This window comes from Theropithecus gelada, chromosome 20, assembly GCF_003255815.1.
Source record: "Theropithecus gelada isolate Dixy chromosome 20, Tgel_1.0, whole genome shotgun sequence".
Classification (NCBI taxonomy): Eukaryota; Metazoa; Chordata; class Mammalia; order Primates; family Cercopithecidae; genus Theropithecus; species Theropithecus gelada.
This window is the reverse complement of record NC_037688.1, coordinates 53,917,411-53,935,965: the sequence shown is the minus strand read 5'-3', so window position 1 is coordinate 53,935,965 and position 18,555 is coordinate 53,917,411. Positions and strand designations below refer to the sequence as shown.

General features: G+C 46.8%; 1 protein-coding gene and 1 pseudogene across 3 annotated transcripts in view; both read left to right on the top strand.

The window, feature by feature from the left end:
- The window catches only part of ITGAM (integrin subunit alpha M), a 79,745-nt gene extending 62,506 nt beyond the window's left edge, over positions 1-17,239 (top strand). For both annotated transcript variants that reach the window (XM_025370380.1, XM_025370379.1), the window contains exons 15-30: positions 2,640-2,770; positions 2,863-3,026; positions 8,610-8,764; positions 8,862-8,993; positions 9,170-9,243; positions 9,474-9,615; positions 9,711-9,833; positions 11,065-11,144; positions 12,349-12,432; positions 13,455-13,530; positions 14,020-14,127; positions 14,304-14,390; positions 14,534-14,647; positions 14,730-14,831; positions 15,421-15,531; positions 15,947-17,239. In XM_025370380.1, coding sequence (XP_025226165.1) covers positions 2,640-2,770; positions 2,863-3,026; positions 8,610-8,764; positions 8,862-8,993; positions 9,170-9,243; positions 9,474-9,615; positions 9,711-9,833; positions 11,065-11,144; positions 12,349-12,432; positions 13,455-13,530; positions 14,020-14,127; positions 14,304-14,390; positions 14,534-14,647; positions 14,730-14,831; positions 15,421-15,531; positions 15,947-16,018 — 1,755 coding nt within the window. In that variant the 3' untranslated portion in view covers positions 16,019-17,239. The remainder of the gene's footprint in view (positions 1-2,639; positions 2,771-2,862; positions 3,027-8,609; positions 8,765-8,861; positions 8,994-9,169; positions 9,244-9,473; positions 9,616-9,710; positions 9,834-11,064; positions 11,145-12,348; positions 12,433-13,454; positions 13,531-14,019; positions 14,128-14,303; positions 14,391-14,533; positions 14,648-14,729; positions 14,832-15,420; positions 15,532-15,946) is intronic.
- Positions 4,610-7,261, top strand: LOC112614146 (annotated as a pseudogene). Its single transcript, XR_003117046.1, has 2 exons — positions 4,610-5,138; positions 5,461-7,261. The product of XR_003117046.1 is annotated as a la-related protein 1B-like (transcript).
- Positions 17,240-18,555: the final 1,316 nt, after the last annotated feature.

Genomic DNA, 18,555 nt, shown 5'->3' with positions numbered 1-18,555 from the left:
TTTTTTTTTTTTTTTTTTTCTGAGACGGAGTCTTGCTCTGTTGCCCAGACTGGAGTGCAGTGGCATGATCACAGCTCATTTCATTCTCCACCTCGCAAATTCAAGTGATTCTCCTGCCTCAGGCTCCCGAGTAGCTGGCACTACAGGCATGTGCCACCACACCTGACTGATTTTCATATTTTTAGTAGAGACAGGGTTTCACCATGTTGGTCAGGCTCGTTTTGAACTCCTCACCTCAGGTGATCCACCTGCCTCGACATCCCAAAGTGCTGGGATTGCAGGCATGAGCCACCGCGCCTGGCCAAAGCTTGTCAATTCTATCTTTTTGAAAAATCAACTTAATTTCATTGATTTTTTTCCTATTCTCTATTTGATGTATTTTTCTGTGATCTTTGTTATTTTCTTCCTTCTACTAACTTTAGGTTTAGTTTGTTCTTTTATTTCTCATTCTTCGAGGTGTAAAGTTAGGTTTTGTAATTGAAATCTTTCTTTTTATTTTAAAGTTAGGTGTTTATCACTCTGAACTTCCCTTTAGTACTGCTTTTGCTGCCTCCCAGTAAGTTTGGTATATTACATTTTTGTTTTCATTTATCTCAATGGATAAAAAAATTATTTTCTAATTTCTTTTTTTGTCCATTGGTTGTTCAAGGGTGTATTGCTTAATTTTTACATATGTATGTTTTTTCCAGTTTTTCTTCTGGTATTGAATTTTAGTTTCGTTCCATTGTGGTTGGAAAAGATTCTTGATATAATTTCAATCATTTTAAATTTGCTAAGACTTGTTTTGTGACCTAATATGTGGTCTGTCCTGGGGAATGGTCCATGTGTGCTTGAGAAGCATGTATATTCTGCAGTAGTTAGCTTGTGTATTTTGTATATGTCTGTTAAGGCCATTTGGTCCATAGTGTCATTCAAATGTACTATTTCTCTCTCTTGCTCTCTTTTTTTTTTTTTTTTTTTTTTTTTTGGCCTAGTTGTTCTACTTGCTATTGAAGGTAGGATTTTGAAGTTTCTTACTATTGAATTGCTGTTTATTTCTCCCTTCAGTTCTGTCATTATTTGCTTTATATATTTAGATGTCTGATGGGTGTATATATAATTAATTGTTACAACTCCTGGTGAAATGGCCATTTCATCATTATATAATATCATAATTTGTTTCTTGACTTAAAGTCATTTTGTATGTATTAACATCTCATTCTGCTCTCTTTTGGTTGCCATTTTCATGGAATAGCATTTTCTGCTCCTTTACTTTTAGCCTAAGTGTCAGTAAATACAGAGTGGGTATCTTGTAGACAGCATATAATTGGATTTTGCATTTTTATTAATTCTGCCACTCTGTTTTGAGAGTTTACTTCTGTTTACATTTAAAGTAATTATTGTTAGAGAAGGATTTACTACTGCAATTTTATTAATTGTTTTCTGTTTGTCATGTAGGTCTTTTGTCCCTCTTTTCTTCCTTGCTGTCTTCCTTTGTGTTTTATTGTTGTTAATTTTTGTATTAATATGCTTTCATTCTGTTTTCTTTTTGTGTATATAACTTCTAAAGGTATTTTCTTTGTGTTTTCCACAAAACATCTTATAATTATCATGGTCTATTTTAAGCTGATAACAACTGAACTTAAATCACATACACCCTATACTTTTATTCCCCACTACATGTTTTATGTTATTGATTCACAATTTACAGTTATTTATATTGTGTATCCAGTAACATAATTTTAGCTATAGTTATTTTTAATATCTTTGTCTTATAACTTTTATACCATAATTAAAAGTGTCCAATTCACTGGCATTAAGGACATGACAAAATCACTTTTAAAATTTCTTTAAAATTTATTATTTGGCTGTCAGTTTTTCAATATTACTCTTGCACATACTTTAAAGAGTCAAAATAGTTCCAAAAAGCTCACTGTTAAAAAAACAACAATTTCCACATACACTATGGTTTTGGCTTCATTTCCCCTGCTCTTGACAGAACCACTTTCAGCTCTTTCAATTCTCTATCTGTTCAAATTACATAATAATAATTTTGCTACTTTTTGATTTTTGTTTTAGCACTGACTTCCCACCATGGAAGGTGGAGATTGATCTCTTTTTCAGTTTTCCTTTTGCCACATAGTAGCACTCTTTTACCCCCATTCACTTCTCATGTTTATGTGATCATTTTGGTTAGATCAACATTCAGTATTTGCATTATTCTGACTACATAAATGAAATTCAGCTGAGCTGAATAATATACTTTTACTTTTCCCTGTACCCAGGGAAATGCAGGTAATTAATAGAAACTTGGGGTTGGGTGTGGTGGCTCACACCTGTAATCCTAGCACTTGAGAGGCTGATAGGGCAGAATTGCTTGAGCCCAGGAGTTCAAGACCGGCCTGGGCCACAAAGTGAGACCCCCGTTTTTATTTTTAAAGTTTTTTTAAAAAAGAAATTATGGGTATCCTCTTGAGGTTGTGGTCTAAAGGTGAATAATTCCTTGATAAGGTCTAAGCTGCCCTAGTTCCTTGGTTAGTTGCAAGAGATGAGACTTGAGTAGAGCTTAGAGAACCTCTGTCTGGGTCATGCTGTATGACTGAGTTATATATCTCCTGTCTTTCCTAACCCCTCTCTCTCCACCTCTTTTTTACCCTCAGCGGATAGCAGGCTCCAAGCTCCCTTCCAGGCTCCAGTATTTTGGTCAGTCACTGAGTGGGGGGCAGGACCTCACAATGGATGGACTGGTGGACCTGAGTGTAGGAGCCCAGGGGCACGTGCTGTTGGTCAGGTGAGAATGCCTTTTGGAGTCAACCAGACATTCTCCCTTGAAGGAATGTTTCTTGTTTGAAGGTCCCTGATGGTTTTCTGGTGTCCCTGCAGGTCCCAGCCAGTACTGAGAGTAGAGGCAACTATGGAGTTCAATCCCAGGGAAGTGGCAAGGAATGTATTTGAGTGTAATGATCAGATGGTGAAAGGCAAGGAAGCTGGGGAGGTCAGAGTCTGCCTCCGTGTCCAGAAGAGCACACGGGATCGGCTAAGAGAAGGTGAGTCTCAAGAGGTTAAATGACCGAGGACATGAATGGGTGCTGCAACCCACTCTGCCCAGCCTTCTGGCTGTCCTGAACTGAGTTCTCACAGGCTCTGACAACCTTCTCCAAGACTTACCTGAGTGAGCAGGCTATTGCCCTGCTGGGTGGGGAAGTCCAGTGGACCTCCCTAAAGAGGTGGGCATGTGGCACTTCCTTACTCCCTCAGTTCTCCGGAGGACTGAGGTCCCCATGCCTGTGAACAAACCATGTTTTTGTTTTTTAATAAATGGAGAGAAAACCTATTTGGGGAGATTGAATTGATGAAGCTAAACAGAAATTTACAAAGCACTCACATACACATTTTATCACCGGTGACTTCTTCCCTTGTTCCTATTCTCAAAGAGTAGAATTGTGTTTGGGGTGGGAGAATAGTAATGACAGTACTAAGAATAACTGTCTCTAGTAGTGACAGTAGTAGGAATAACTGTCTCTAGTAATGACAGTACTAGAAAGAATTGTATCCTCTTTAAAGGTAAAATTATTAGCTGGGCATGATGGCAATTTCTTGTAGTCTCAGCTACTTGAGAGGCTGAGGTGGGAGGATCATTTGAGCCCAGGAGGTTGAGGCCAGCCTGGGCAACATAGCAAGACCCATCCCTAAAAAATGATTACCTTTCTAGGAGCAGTTTTCCTAGGCTGAGGAGATAGCATTCCAGATATGAGGGCAGCCAGCATGGCTAGAAATTAAGAGCAAAATGTTAGAGAGTAGGGAATTGAAGAAGAGTTACCCCCAAACCTACATAGAAATCCCCCTCTACTCTTTGGCTGACTCCTAAGACATGAATGCCCAGGTCAGTACTCCAAGAAACCCAGTAGAAAACAGCAACTGAAAAGCCAAAGAGCTGATCAGAGAATTCAGCAGCTCCCCACTGCTGGGGAGACAGAGATTTGAGAGGCCTTGGTAAATGCCTTGGTCTTTCCATTGAGACAACTGACTAGCAACCAAGAGAAACAATATACAATAGAAACAGACCCACAGGTGATTCAGAAATTAGAATGATTGGATAGGAATTTTAAAAAGGTAACTATAATTAATATCTTCAAGAAAAAAGACAAAGGATGAGAACTTCATCAAAAACCTGGAATTCATAAAATAGAGTCAAATGGAAACTCTAGAACCAAAAAACGCAATGACTGAAATGAAGAATTCAGTAAATAGATTTATAGCAGATTAGAAGAAGAACAGAGAATTAGTGAACTAGAAGACAAGTCATTTGAAAGTATCTGGATAAATATGCAGGTAAAAAGAATGAAAAATACAGAAAAACATCATAAGAGATGTGTGGGATATGGTGAAAGATCTAACAAACGTGTACTTGGAATTACAGAAAGTGGTGGTGGGGGAGGAGAGAGAGAGAGAGAGACAGAGAGAGAGAGTGAGAGAAAGAAAATAGGAAAGATGGAATAGGAAAGACAGAATAGGAAAGATGGAATAGGATGGAATAGGAAAGATGTTAAAGAATTTCCGACTTCACTTGGGAGCCGCCCCAGGCCAGGGGGCGACACAGCGTCCCCTCCCTTAGCCTAGCCGCGACCCAGCTTTAGGGCCTAAGGGCAAATCAAGCGCCCAGTCCTCCTGGCGCCGCGTGCGCGGCCCGCTCAGGCCCTTGGCCACCGTCGCCGCGGGGACAGGCCGCGAGCCACAGAGGCCTAGTGCGCGCCTCGCCCCTGAGCCCGCAGTAGGAGCGGCCTCAGCCCGTGAGCCGGGAGTTGTCCCCTTAGTCATCCCTCGCACTTGGAGGGCCGCTGGGGCGGGGCAGGCCTTCGGGCCGAGCGGCACCCGGGCGGTCGAATCCCTCAACTCCCGCGGGTGGCCCGGCGAGGGAAGGAGCCGAGTTCGGTTCCCTCAAAATTATGAAAGCAGGAAAACTCAAGACAAAGAAATCCAACAAGGCTAATGATTTCAGCGATATGGAGAATTGGCCAACGCCAAGTGAATCAGCGAACACTGGATTTCAGAGTGTCCTCAGCCAAGGAAATAAAAAGCTACAAAATAGAAAAGAAAAAGAAGAGAAGGTTGAAAAGAGAAGTAACAATGAGAGCAAAGAAAATCGGGAAACAGGCCGGGCGCGGTGGCTCAAGCCTGTAATCCCAGCACTTTGGGAGGCCGAGACGGGTGGATCACGAGGTCAGGAGATCGAGACCATCCTGGCTAACACGGTGAAACCCTGTCTCTACTAAGAAATACAAAAAACTAGCCGGGCGAGGTGGCGGGCGCCTGTAGTCTGAGCTACTCCGGAGGCTGAGGCAGGAGAATGGCGGGAACCCGGGAGGCGGAGCTTGCAGTGAGCTGAGATCCGGCCACTGCACTCTAGCCTGGGCTACAGAGCGAGACTCCGTCTCAAAAAAAAAAAAAAAAAAAAAAAAAAAAGAAAATCGGGAAACAAAGTTAAATGGTCCTGGTGAAAATGTCAGTGAGGATGAGGCTCAGTCAAGGAATCAACGAAAGAGAGCTAATAAGCGCAAGTGGGTACCACTCTACTTAGATGATGTAAGATCAGAGAGTCAAGAAAGACCTGGATCCTGGAACAGCTGAAGATGTCAACCTGAAGCAAATAAACCAACACATAACAATAGGAGAAATGATACACGAAATTGGAGGCGAGACAGAGAAAAAAAGAGATGATCAAGATGAAGTTTCCAGTGTGAGAAGTGAGGGTGGTAATATCCGAGGTTCCTTTAGAGGTAGAGGAAGAGGCGGAGGATGGGGAAGAGGACCAGGCAGAGGAAATCCTCGACTGAACTTTGACTATTCATATGGTTATCAAGAACATGGTGAAAGGACTGATTGACCATTTCAAACAGGACTTAATACCAGCATGATGTATTACTATGATGATGGTACAGGTGTACAGGTGTATCCTGTGGAAGAAGCATTGCTTAAAGAGTATATTAAGCGTCAAATTGAATATTACTTCAGTGTAGAAAATTTGGAACGAGACTTCTTTCTTCGGGGAAAGATGGATGAGCAAGGTTTCTTGCCTATTTCCCTGATTGCTGGTTTTCAGCGTGTTCAGGCTCTCACTACAAACTTTAATCTCATCTTAGAAGCACTGAAGGATAGCACAGAAGTAGAAATTGTGGATGAGAAAATGAGAAAAAAGATAGAACCAGAAAAGTGGCCAGTTCCAGGCCCTCTTCCACGCGATGTGCCACCAACAGACTTCTCTCAACTGATTGATTGTCCAGAGTTTGTACCAGGCCAAGCCTTTTGCTCATATCCAGTCAGGGTGATGATCTTCTTAAGCTCTTGGATGTCATTTGATCAGAATATGCAGTGGAATAGGTGACTCATTGAAATGCCATTATAAATACTGGAACAAATCCTGCTGCAAAAATGAAAGCGATCAGACTGTCTTCTGTTCAAGAATGTCTATTCCCACCTCCTGGTGGAGGAAGTTGGGCCAACACTGCAGTGGAGATAACCACCTTTGCGATAATGAGAGACAGACCAGAGGCCTGCTACTCTTTTTATAGGAGCTGCCTATTTCTGTGTAATTGGCCTGGGCTGCATGGGCTGCTTTTATTCATGGTGGAAAAGTTAATTGTTATTATTCTGGAAATACCGCAAGAGTATGTTTTCTGTTTCCAGGGTTATGTACTTGTGTCCAGATGAATAAAGCAGAAAAAGGGGATTGAGTAGCATTTCCCAGATTCTTAAGTACTTTGCTATTTGATTTGCCTTTCAGTGTAGTGTACATTGCAAAACTCAGATATTGTCATGATGTTTCACTTGGACATAAGACTTATTAATGTGGACACTTAAGGGGTAAGGAATTTAAGAACTGGATGAGGATATTTCTTCCTTTACTCTTCAAAATGTATTTTTGATACATCAGTATGAGAGAACGTCCCATCAACAAAGCATCGATGATGGACAGTCTCACAGTATTTTTATCTTATGCTTCTTTGTCAGGCTTCTGCTTCTAATCCCAGTAAGCAAGTTGGACAGGCATTTTAAAAGCTGAAGAAAAGTGACATTATTTTAGCTAATGGTTTTTCATTTATTTTTTGTTAAGATATAATGGGTGATTATATAAGTTAGATTTATCTATTGTATCAACTTGGGTCCAAGATGATAGTTTTAGCCAGCTTGTGAACGCGCATTGGGTAAGTTAGCTAAAATAACATGTATTTTCTCTACAGGGTAGGTAAGATAGGTCAGTCAAGTTGGTAACCATTTATGCATACTAATCTGTCCATTAACCGTCCATTAACTGTTTATGCATACTAATAAAATTATAAGAATAATATAAAAAAAGAATTTCCCCAAGCTGGCCAGTTGCGGTGGCTCACACCTGTAATCCCAGCACTTTGGGAGGCCGAGGCAGGTGGATCACCTGAGGACAGGAGTTTGAGACCAGCCTGGCCAACATGGTGAAATCCCGTCTCTACAAAAAATACAAAATTAGCAGGTGTGGTGGCATGCATCTGTAATCCCAGCTACTCAGGAGGCTGAAGCAGAATCGCTTGAAACTGGGAGGCGGAGGTTGCAGTGACCTGAGCTCGCCCCATTGCATTCCAGCCAGGGTGACAAGAGTGAAAGTCCATTAAAAAAAAAAAATTCCCCAAACTGATGAAAGACATCAAGATTCTTTACAAAATCAAAGCAGGATAAATATGAAGGACATTATATCAATGTATGTTATAATCAAACTGCTGAAGACCAAAGACAAAGAGAAAAAAAATTTAAAGTAGCCAGAAAAATACAGTAAATTTTTTATTGAGTAACAGAATAGCTACCATTTATTGAGCACTTATTGTATAAAAGGCACTGTGCTAAATACTTGATAAGCACTGTTTCATTTCCTTTTTACCATTGGGAGGGTGTCATTATTATCATTATTATCCTCACTTTAAAAATAAAGAATGGAGGCCAGGCGCAGTGGCTCACGCCTTTTATCCCAGTGCTTTGGGAGGCTGAGGCAGGTGGATTAGTTCGAGACCAGCCTGGCCAACATGGTGAAACCCTATCTCTATTAAAAATACAAAAATTAGCAGGACGTGGTGGCATGTGCCTGTAATCCCAGCTACTCGGGAGGCTGAGGCAGGAGAATCGCTTGAATCTGGGAGGCAGAGGTTGCAGTGAGCTAAGATTGCACCCCTGCACTCCAGCCTGGGCAACAGAACGAGATTCTGTCTCAAAAAAGAAAATAAAAACTAAAAAGAAAGGAAGGAAGGAAGAAGGGAAGGAAGGAAAGGAAGAAAAGGAAAGAAGGAAAGAAAGGAAAGAAGGAAAAAAGGAAGGAAGGAAGGAAAGGAAGGAAGGGAGGAAGGAAAAGAAAGAAAGAAAGAGAAAGAAAGAAAGAAGGAAAGAAAGAAAAGAAAAGAAAGAAAGGAAAAAGGAAGGAAGGAAGGAAGGAAGGAAGGAAGGAAGGAAGGAAGGAAGGAAGGAAGGAAGCAAGGGAGACTCAGAGAGTTCAGACAACATACCCCAAGTCGCACAGTTGAGAAGCAGAGGAGCTGGGCCTCAAGCTTCCATCTGCCGAGCTCCGAGGTGCAGGCTGCTCAACCGCTGTGCCCACCCTGTCCCTTCAGGGCAGATCCAGAGTGTTGTAACTTACGACCTGGCTCTGGACTCCGGCCGCCCACGTTCCCGCGCTGTCTTCGGTGAGACAAAGAACAGCACGCGCAGGCAGACGAAGACCTTGGGGCTGACCCAGACTTGTGAGACCCTGAAGCTACAGTTGCCGGTGAGCAGGAGAGTGGCCAGAACCCTGTGTTCTCCAAGCATGGGGTGGGCTTGGGGAGCTAAGGAGGGCAGATCCCCAAATCCCGGCTATCTCTTAGGATTGCATCGAGGACCCAGTGAGCCCCATTGTGCTGCGCCTGAACTTCTCTCTGGTGGGAACTCCCTTGTCTGCTTTCGGGAACCTCCGGCCGGTGCTGGCTGAGAATGCTCAGAGACTCTTCATAGCCTTAGTGAGTCCGGAGTTGGGGTCCCGCAGGGGTGTGGAAGAGACCAGAGGCCAAGGTGGTTGAAACTCATTTTATTTGATTGCATCTAATTTTACTTCAACATTTTATTTTATTGTTTAATTTCACAACATTTGGTTATTTCCTTTCCTTTCATTTGATCATATTCATTTTTTTAAAAGTTTCCCTTTGAGAAGAATTGTGGCAATGACAACATTTGCCAGGATGACCTCAGCATCACCTTCAGTTTCATGAGGTGAGTTTCCTTTCCTCCACACCTCCTCCAGAGGAGGACCCGGACCATGACCCACTGTGTTCTCCTCCTGGCCCCCAAGGGAGCCGGGTGTTCCTGGGCTCTGAGGTCCCGTGTGGCTGCCCCTGTACTGTTGTCTCTCATCCAGTGCTCTGAGTCTCCGTTCCGCTGAAGCAGGCTTTGCCACAGGGAAGCCCCCAGCGCCCCACCCCCGGCCTGTCTTCTTCCCACAGCCTGGACTGCCTCGTGGTGGGTGGGCCCCGGGAGTTCAACGTGACAGTGACTGTGAGAAATGACGGCGAGGACTCGTACAGGACACAGGTCACCTTCTTCTTCCCGCTTGGCCTGTCCTACCGGAAGGTGTCCAGGCTCCAGGTAACCACATCCTTCTCAGGCTCCATGTGACCTTTGCTTCACCGTCCTCATGGCTGGAGGTGGATATCACCACCTTTGCCTCCCTTGCCTTCCAGAACCAGCGCTCACAGCGATCCTGGCGCCTGGCCTGTGAGTCTGCCTCCTCCACTGAAGTGCCTGGGGCCTTGAAGAGCACCAGCTGCAGCATAAACCACCCCATCTTCCCAGAAAACTCAGAGGTCAGAACTCCTGGCTCCTTCCCTCCTTTTTTCTTTGATTTCTTTGGGGATTCTTTTCTTCTTCTTCTCTTCTTTATTAGTGATTCCTTTTTGTACAAAACAGCTTTATTGAGATATAATTCACATACCATCCAATTCACCTATTTAAAGCATACATTTCAAACCCAGCACAGTGGCTCATGTTTGTAATCCTAGCACTTTAGGAGGTCGAGGCAGGAGGATTGCTTGAGTCCAAGAGTTTGAAACCAGCCTAGGTGACATGGCAAGATCCTGTCTCTACAAAAACTGTAAAAATTAGCTGGGGCTGGTGGTGCACACCTGTAGTCCTAGCTACTTGGGAGGCTGGGGTGGGAGGATCTTCTAAGCCTGGGAGGTTGAGGCTACAGCGAGCTATGATAACACCACTGCACTCTAGCCTGGGCAACAGAGTGAGACCCTGTCTCAAAAATAAAATAAAATAAAATGAAATAAAATAAAGCATACAGTTCAGTGGCTTTGAGTGAATTCACAGGGTCTTACATCCATCATCATGATCCATTTCAGAACATCTTCATTACCTCACAAAAAGCCTCTGTTCCTGTTGGCCCTCAACCCCAACCCTCCCATCTCCCCCAGCTCTAGGCAACCACTAATCTACTTTGTGTCTATAGATTTGCCTGTTCTGGACATTTCATATAAATGAAATAATACCGTATGTGATCCTTTTGCTAGCATAATATTAAGCAAGGACTTAGCAAGGATCATTCACATCGTTGTATGTGTCAGTACTTCATTGCTTTACATTTAAAAAAATTTTTTAGTATATTTTTTGAGATGGAGTCTCACTTTGTCACCCAGGCTGGAGTGCAGTGATGCAATCTTGGCTCACTGCAACCTCTGCCTCCCAGGTTTAAGCGATTCTTGTGCCTCACCCTCCCAAGTAGCTGGGGTTACATGTGCCTGCCACCACGCCCAGTTAATTTTTGTATTTTTAGTAGATACAGGGTTTCGCCATGTTGGCCAGGCTGGTCTCGAACTCCCAACCTCAGGTGATCCACCTGCCTCAGCCTCCCAAAGTGCTAGGATTACAGGCATGAGCCACCGCGCCCGGCCTTCACTGCTTTTTATTTGGTGAACAATATCCTGTTGTATGGATGGGCCATATTTCATGTCTCCATTAATCAGATGACGGGCATTTGGGTTATTTCTTCTCTCCTAGTTCTATCATTGCTTCTCCTTTCTCCCATTCCAGGTCACCTTTAATATCACATTTGATGTGGACTCTAAGGCTTCCCTTGGAAACAAACTGCTCCTCAAGGCCAATGTGACCAGGTGCTCTCTGCCAGGCTTCTGCATGCAGTTGCCCTTCTGAGGCCCCAGCCCCTGGCCCAGGGTGGGCCTTTGCCCTCTGCCCACTGGTTCTCCCTTCAACGCATTTGTTCACTTAGCAAACACTCACTGAGCACCCACCACGTGCTGGGTCTTGTGCTGAGTGCTGGTGGGACGGTGGTGGATCACACGATGGTGGTTCCTGTCCTCTCAGAGATGATAATTGAGTGGCAAAGACAGGCAAGAAAACTAGCCATTAATCTTGCATCTCAAATCCAGTATGAGATGCAAGATTAGATGGCGGATGGCCAGTGTTCTTGGGAGTCTGGTGTTCAGAGAAGATTCCTAAAGAAAATATATTTAGGAGCTGGATGTGGTGGCTCAGCCCTGTAATCCCAGCACTTTGGGAGACTGAGGCAAAACAATGACTCGAACCCAGGAGTTCAAAATCAGCCTGGGCAACATATCAATACCCTGTTTCTACAAAAAATACAAAAATTAGCCAGGCATGGTGGTGCATGCCTGTAATCCCAGCTACTCAGGAGGCTGAGGCACAAGAATTGCCTGAGCCTGGAAGATGGAGGCTGCAGTGAGCTGAGATTGTGCCACTGCACTGCAGCCTGGGCAACAGAGTGAGACCCAGTCTCAAAAAAATAAAAAATAAATAAAATAAAAATTAAAAAAGAAAATGAAAGGGGGAAAAAAAGAAAATATATTTAGACAAAGCAAAAGCATGAACTGAGGGCGGGCATGAAGACAGAAGGCAGGAAGCAGGTATCAGGGATGGGAACATCGGGGTGTGTTTAAGAGTGGCCTCAGCATGAAATGCAGGGTTGAAGGAGCTGGTGGTGGCTAGATACAGGCCATGTCCCAAAATGGCTGATGGGTGTTGCTAGGGATTTGCAGTTTCGCCTCTGGGAGTGACATAATCATATTGGCATGTTAGAACGATCACTCTTCAGGAGGGCTGACGATTGGGGTGGGAGCAGGTGTGAATTCAGGGACCAGTTAGAGGAAGGTGGCTGTAGACATCCAGGTGGAGAGGGATGGGCCTGGGCTAGGCAGGGGCAGCGGCTGGAGAACAGTGGGGTTTCAGACGCAGAGATAACAGAACTTGGTGGCTGATTGGAGGCAGGGAGTGAGGGAGAGGGAGGAGGAAAGACTGTCCGTTCTCAAGAGCTTGCTGGAGCTCTCTCTTTCCCTCCAGTGAGAACAACATGTCCAGAACCAACAAAACCGAATTCCAACGGGAGCTGCCGGTGAAATATGCTGTCTACATGGTGGTCACCAGGTGCTGGCTTCAGGACTTTAGCTGAGCCTCCCTTCTGGGCTGGACATGACTGATCTGTGTGCAAGAGTCTGTGCATGTCTGTGTGTGTGTGAGTCTGAGGATCTATGTGCATGTGTGTGTGTGCATGGGTGTGTGTGTGTGCATGGGTGTGTGTGTGTGCATGGGTGTGTGAGTGTGAGGATCTATGCATGTTTGTGTGTATGGATGTGTATTTGTGCATGTGTGTGTCTGAGGATCTATCTGTATGTGTGTATGTGTGCATGGGCGTGTGTGCATGTGAGTGTGATCTATGTGCATGTGTATGTGTGCAAGGGTGTGTGTATTTGTGTGTCTGAGGATCTATGTGCATGTGTGTATGTGTGCATGGGTGTGTATTTGTGTGAGAATCTATGTGCATGTGTATGTGTACATGGGTGTGTATTTATGCATGTGTGTGAGTGTGAGGATCCTTGTGCGTGTATTTGTGCATGTGTGTCTGAGGATCTGTGTGCATGTATGTGTGCATGGGTGTGTATTTGTGCATGTGTGTGTGAGGATCTATGTGCATGTGTGTGTGTGCATGGGTGTGTATTTGTGCGTGTGTGAGAGGATTCATGTGCGTATGTGTGCATGGGTGTGTGTCCATGGGTATGTATTTGTGCATGTATGTGTGTCTGAGGATCTATGTGTGCATGTATGTATGAATGAGTGTGTATTTGTGCATGTGTGTGTCTGAGGGTCTATGTGCATGTATGTGTGCATGGGTGTGTATTTGTGCACGTGTGTGTGTGTCTGAGAGTCTACATGCGTGTATGCGTGCATGGGTGTGCATTTGTGCATGTGTGTGTAAGTGGCCCAAATGGACACGCACTGTGTGTCCAGCATGCATTGCTTCCCCCATCCTCCTGCACCCTACCACATCTCCACCCCCCCAGGCCTTCATTACCCATGTGCCTGTTCGCTCCTTACACACTTAGCCTGAGACACCCTCCCAGGGCACCCATCATGTTTTGTCACCTCCTGTCCCTTCTTTCTCCCTTCAGCCATGAGGTCTCCACTAAATATATCAACTTCACGGCCTCAGAGAATACCAGTCGGGTCATGCAGCATCAATATCAGGTGGGGAGCTGGGGCATCTTGGTCCTGAGAAGGAGGCTGGGGAGGAAAATCGATGGTAGACAATGCAGAAACAGGGATAGAAAATGTGCGCAAGGCGCCTGTGGTGTGCCGGACTTGGTCCACGCTGCTGTCAGTATGCACACATGCACGCACGTATGTATGTGACATGCACGCACGTAATTATCTTGTGTTACCTTCGTAATGACTCTGTGGGGCACTGTCATGATCCCCAGTTTACAGATGAAGAAACTGAGGCTCAGAGAGGTTTACAGAACACGCCCGAGGTCTCCCACCAAGTAAGTGGGAGACCTAGGACTGGAGACCAGGCCATGTGGCACTGGAATGCATATTAGGTGTACACTCTACTCTCTCAAACAGGAAGGGGCAGGACGCCCCGGCCTGTGGCCTGCCCCATAGGGAGGGGAGGCTGATTTTCCAGGCTGGTGGGGGAGGATGGCCAGAGCCCTGACCCCGCCCTCCCCGGTGCAGGTCAAAAACCTGGGGCAGAGGAGCCTCCCCATCAGCCTGGTATTCTTGGTGCCCGTCCGGCTGAACCAGACGATCATATGGGACCGCCCCCAGGTCACTTTCTCCGAGGTGAGCGGAGCTCGGCCTGACTCCTGCAGCGCCCTGGGCCTTCCTCTCACCTCTGTCTCCACTGTTGGGTTTTGGAGCTGCTCCCCCTCCCTCCTGGACCCAAGCCATCTCACCTCTTGAGAGGTGGGCCCTGGCGCCTTCATCTCTGCCCCTTCTCAGTGCGTCTCTTTCCTCAGAGCCTCTCGAGTACGTGCCACACCGAGGAAATACTTCCCACCCCTTACACCGACTTTCTGGCTAAGCTTCAGAAGGACCCAGTGGTGGTGAGAAGCTAAGTCAGTCTCAGGGCCATATGGAGACCCAGCGCGCTTCCCTGCTGCAACCTGTATGGTCTCTGAGCACATGGGGAGGGGTGTTCTTTGCCTTCTGCTTCCTTACCCGTCCCCTCCCCTTCTGCGTTCCCCAGAACTGCTCCATCGCTGTCTGCCAGAGAATCAAGTGTGACATCCCGTTCTTTGGCATCCAGGAAGAATTCAATGCCACCCTCAAAGGCAACCTCTCGTTTGGCTGGTACATCAAGGTGTGTGGGGTCCTGATGCTTCGCCGGGCACAGGCGTGGTGCTCAGGGCCCAGGTGCAGTGCACACCCACTCTCTTCCACAGACCTCGCATAACCACCTCCTGGTCGTGAGCACAGCTGAGATCATGTTTAACAATTCCACGTTCACCCTGCTTGCGGGACAGGGGGCGTTTGTGAGGGCCCAGGTACCTGTCTTGGATGCTGAGGAACTATTGGAGGGAGAGGGGCTGGGCTTGTGGAGATCTCTGGGGGAGGGGAGAGAGAGACACAAAGAGAGAGGGAGAGAGAGACACAGCAACAGAGAGACATAAGGAGAGAGACAGACATAAAGAGACAGAGACAGAGAGATAGAGACAGAGGGAGCAACAGATACAGAGACAGACACAAAGGAGAGAGAGAGAGACAGAGACAGTGAGAGATGGAGATAGAGACAGATAGAGACAGAGACAGATACAGAGCGAGACAGAGACGGGGAGAGATGGAGATAGAGACAGATAGAGATGGAGACAGAGACAGATACAGAGCGAGACAGAGACAGAGACAATGAGAGATGGAGATAGAGAGAGAGAGGCAGAAAGAGAGAAAGATAGAGGACAGAGAAACAGAGGGAGGAGGGAGAGGAGGGAGAAGAGGTGGGGGAGGAGGACTGAGGGCTGGGATTCTGGGGGACTTGAGGAGGGGTTCCCCACTTGATTCAGGGGTGCACACGGTGTGAATGGGGAACCCCCAGAAATCCGGAGTCGTCTCCCCTGACGTCCCTCCTTCCTCCCCCAGACAGAGACCAAAGTGGAGCTGTTCGAGGTCCCCAACCCCTTGCCGCTCATCGTGGGCAGCTCTGTGGGGGGGCTGCTGCTCTTGGCCGTCATCACCGCCGTGCTGTACAAGGTGCTCCCCTCCATTCCCCCACCCCTCCCTTCCTCCTCTCGGGCCTCGCGCTGCAGCTCCATGCCTCAGTTTCCCCGGCGGGGCTGCCAGCTCTGTGACTGGGGCGAGTCCGGGAGTCTCTCTGCGCCTCAGTCTCTTAGGGAGGGTGGCCAGGTTCATGCGCAGGGCGTGCTGAGAACGCCCCGGGTACAGACTCCACCAAATGCAGAGTCGCCCTCCTTGTTGTAGTTTCTTTCTGTTTCTCTCCAGGCCCTGAAGCGGATGTCACTCTCCTCCCGCCCCGCCCTCCTGGGTCCCTTCTGTCTCTGCCACGCGCTCTGGGACCCGTGCTGGCCCTCTCACCCCCTCCCCCTGGGCTGCGGAGTCGCCCTCTCCCTGGCTGTTGTCACCCTCACTGCCCTCCTCTGCCCCACAGCTCGGCTTCTTCAAGCGGCAGTACAAGGACATGATGAGTGAAGGGGGTCCCCCGGGGGCCGAACCCCAGTAGTGGCTCCTTCCCGACCGACCGAGCTGCCTCTCCGTGGCCAGCAGGACTCTGCCCAGACCACACATAGCCCCCAGGCTGCTGGACACACCAGACGGCAAAGTCTCCCCGAGACAGGACCAGCTTGGGCTTACATTTGTGTGTGTGCAAGTGTGTATGTGCATGTGTGTGAGTGTGTGCAAGTGTCTGTGTGCAAGCGTGTGCACGTGTGCGTGTGCGTGCATGTGCACTCACGTGTCCACGTGTGCATGCAAGTATGTGAGTGTGTCCAACTGTGTGTGCGTGTGTCCAAGTGTGTGCAAATGTGTGTAAGCGTATGCATATGTGTGTGCATGTGTGTGAGTGCATGTGTGTGCTCAGGGGTGTATGGCTCGTGTGTGTGACTCAGATGTCTCTGGCGTGTGGGTAGGTGGTGGCAGCGCAGCCTCTCCCGCAGAAGGGAACTGCCTGGGCTCCCTTGTGCGTGGGTGAAGCCGCTGCTGGGTTTTCCTCCGGGAGAGGGGACGGTCAATCCTGTGGGTGAACACAGAGGGAAACGCAGCAGCTCCTCTCCACTGAAGGAAGTGGGACTTCCTGTCGCCGGAGAGCCTGTGCGGCCTACGGGAGCCAGCGCAGCTTGGATGGAGATTCCGTGAGAAGCCGTGGGTGGAACCAGGAGCCTCACCAAATCCACTCCACACCAGCGCTGATGCCCAGTAAAGATGTCCACTGAGGAATGATGAATCTCCCTTTATGGATTCATTTATTATTTCAATGTGACTTTAATTTTTTCAATGGATAAGCCTGTCTATGGTACAAAAATCAAAAAGCATTCAAGAGTGTACAGTGAAAAGTCTCCCTTTCCAGATATTCAAGTCACCTCCTTAAAGGTAGTCACGCTTGTGTTTTGAGGTTTCCCTCAGATTCCAGGCGGTGTGCAAATGTGCACACGTGTGCACACACATACACCACACATACACACACACAAGCTTTTTTACACAAATGATAGCATACTTTATATTGGTCTGTATCTTGCTTTTTTCACTAATGTTTCTCAGACATCGGTTCATATTGACATAAATTACTTTTTCATTCTTTTATACCGCTGCATAGTATTCCATTGTGTGAGTGTACCATAGTGTATTTAACCAGTCTTTTGATATATTATTTTCAATCTCTTGTTATTGCATCAATGCTGAGTTAATAAATCAAATATATGTCATTTTTGCATATATGTAAGGATAATTTATAGGATATGTTCCTGGAAGTTTGGGTTCTCCCAGAAGCAAACCCAAGAATTTGAGTGAAACAAGCATATTTAAGAGGGCAGGCCAGGCACGGTGGCTCACACCTGAAATCCTAGCATTTTGGGAGGTGAAGGTGTGAGGATGGCTTGAGCTCAGGAGTTTGAGACTAGCCTGGGCAACATATTGAGACCCTGTCTCCTGAAAAATTAAAAAACATTAGCCAGGCCTGGTGTTACGTGCCTGTAGTCACAGCTACTTAGGAGGCTGAGGCAGGAGAATTACTCGAGCCCAGGAGGTCTAGACTGCAGTGAGCCATGATTGCACCACTGCACTCCAGCCTGGGTGACAGAGTGAGATCCTTTCTCAAAAATAAACAAAATAATAAAATAAAGGCCGGGCACGGTGGCTTATGCCCCTCTAATTCCAGCACTTTGGGAGGCTGAGGCAGGTGGATCACCTAAGGTCAGGAGTTTGAGACCAACCTGTCGAACATGGTGAAACCCCGTCTCTACTAAAAATACAAAAAAATTAGCCAGGCATGGTGGCAGGTGCCTGGTAATCTCAGCTACTTGGGAGGCCGAGGAAGGAGAATTGCTTGAACCTGGAAGGTAGATGTTGCAGTGAGATATGATTGCATCACTGCACTCCAGCCTGGGCGACAGAGCAGGACTCCATCTTAAAAAAATAATAATAAATAAAAATAAAATAAAGAGATGGCTCCAGGAAACACCAAGGAAGGGAAGGCTGCCAATAACAGGTGTATCATCCACAGAGAAGCTGCTGTTAGTTCCTGGAGCTTCATCCCACTGGGCAGTTCTGGGAGGCAGTGCAAACACGTGCCTCAGTATCACCACACCCAAGGGAGAAGACTGGAGTGCGTAGACACCGATTCCACTTAGCTATTGGATGAGGGCTGCTCTTGGTGGGGAGTGTTAATTTCATACCACTTCTGGCCTGCCCTGAGTGTGAGCAGAGCGGGCTCTTCTGGCCAGAGAAAGCGATACCAGTGCTGCCAGCTCCATGTCTGACAGGTGAACACAGCCCCTGGCACGGTCTTTTTGGTTCAGGTCAGGGCACCAGCAGCACTTGCTGCCAAGGTGTGTGCAAGTAACGTTTTGGTGGCAGCTTCCTCGGAGGGAGGACGCCCAGTGCCTGTCTCTCATACTTTGCAAACACAGTAAACACTACCCTGGCTGAACATACATCCTCTCTAATCCTCACACCAGTCCTTGGTATTTATATGAATTTCACTTATGAGGAAACCAAGGCTTAGATAGATCATACCGATTGCCTGAGTTCATACAGCTGAGAAGG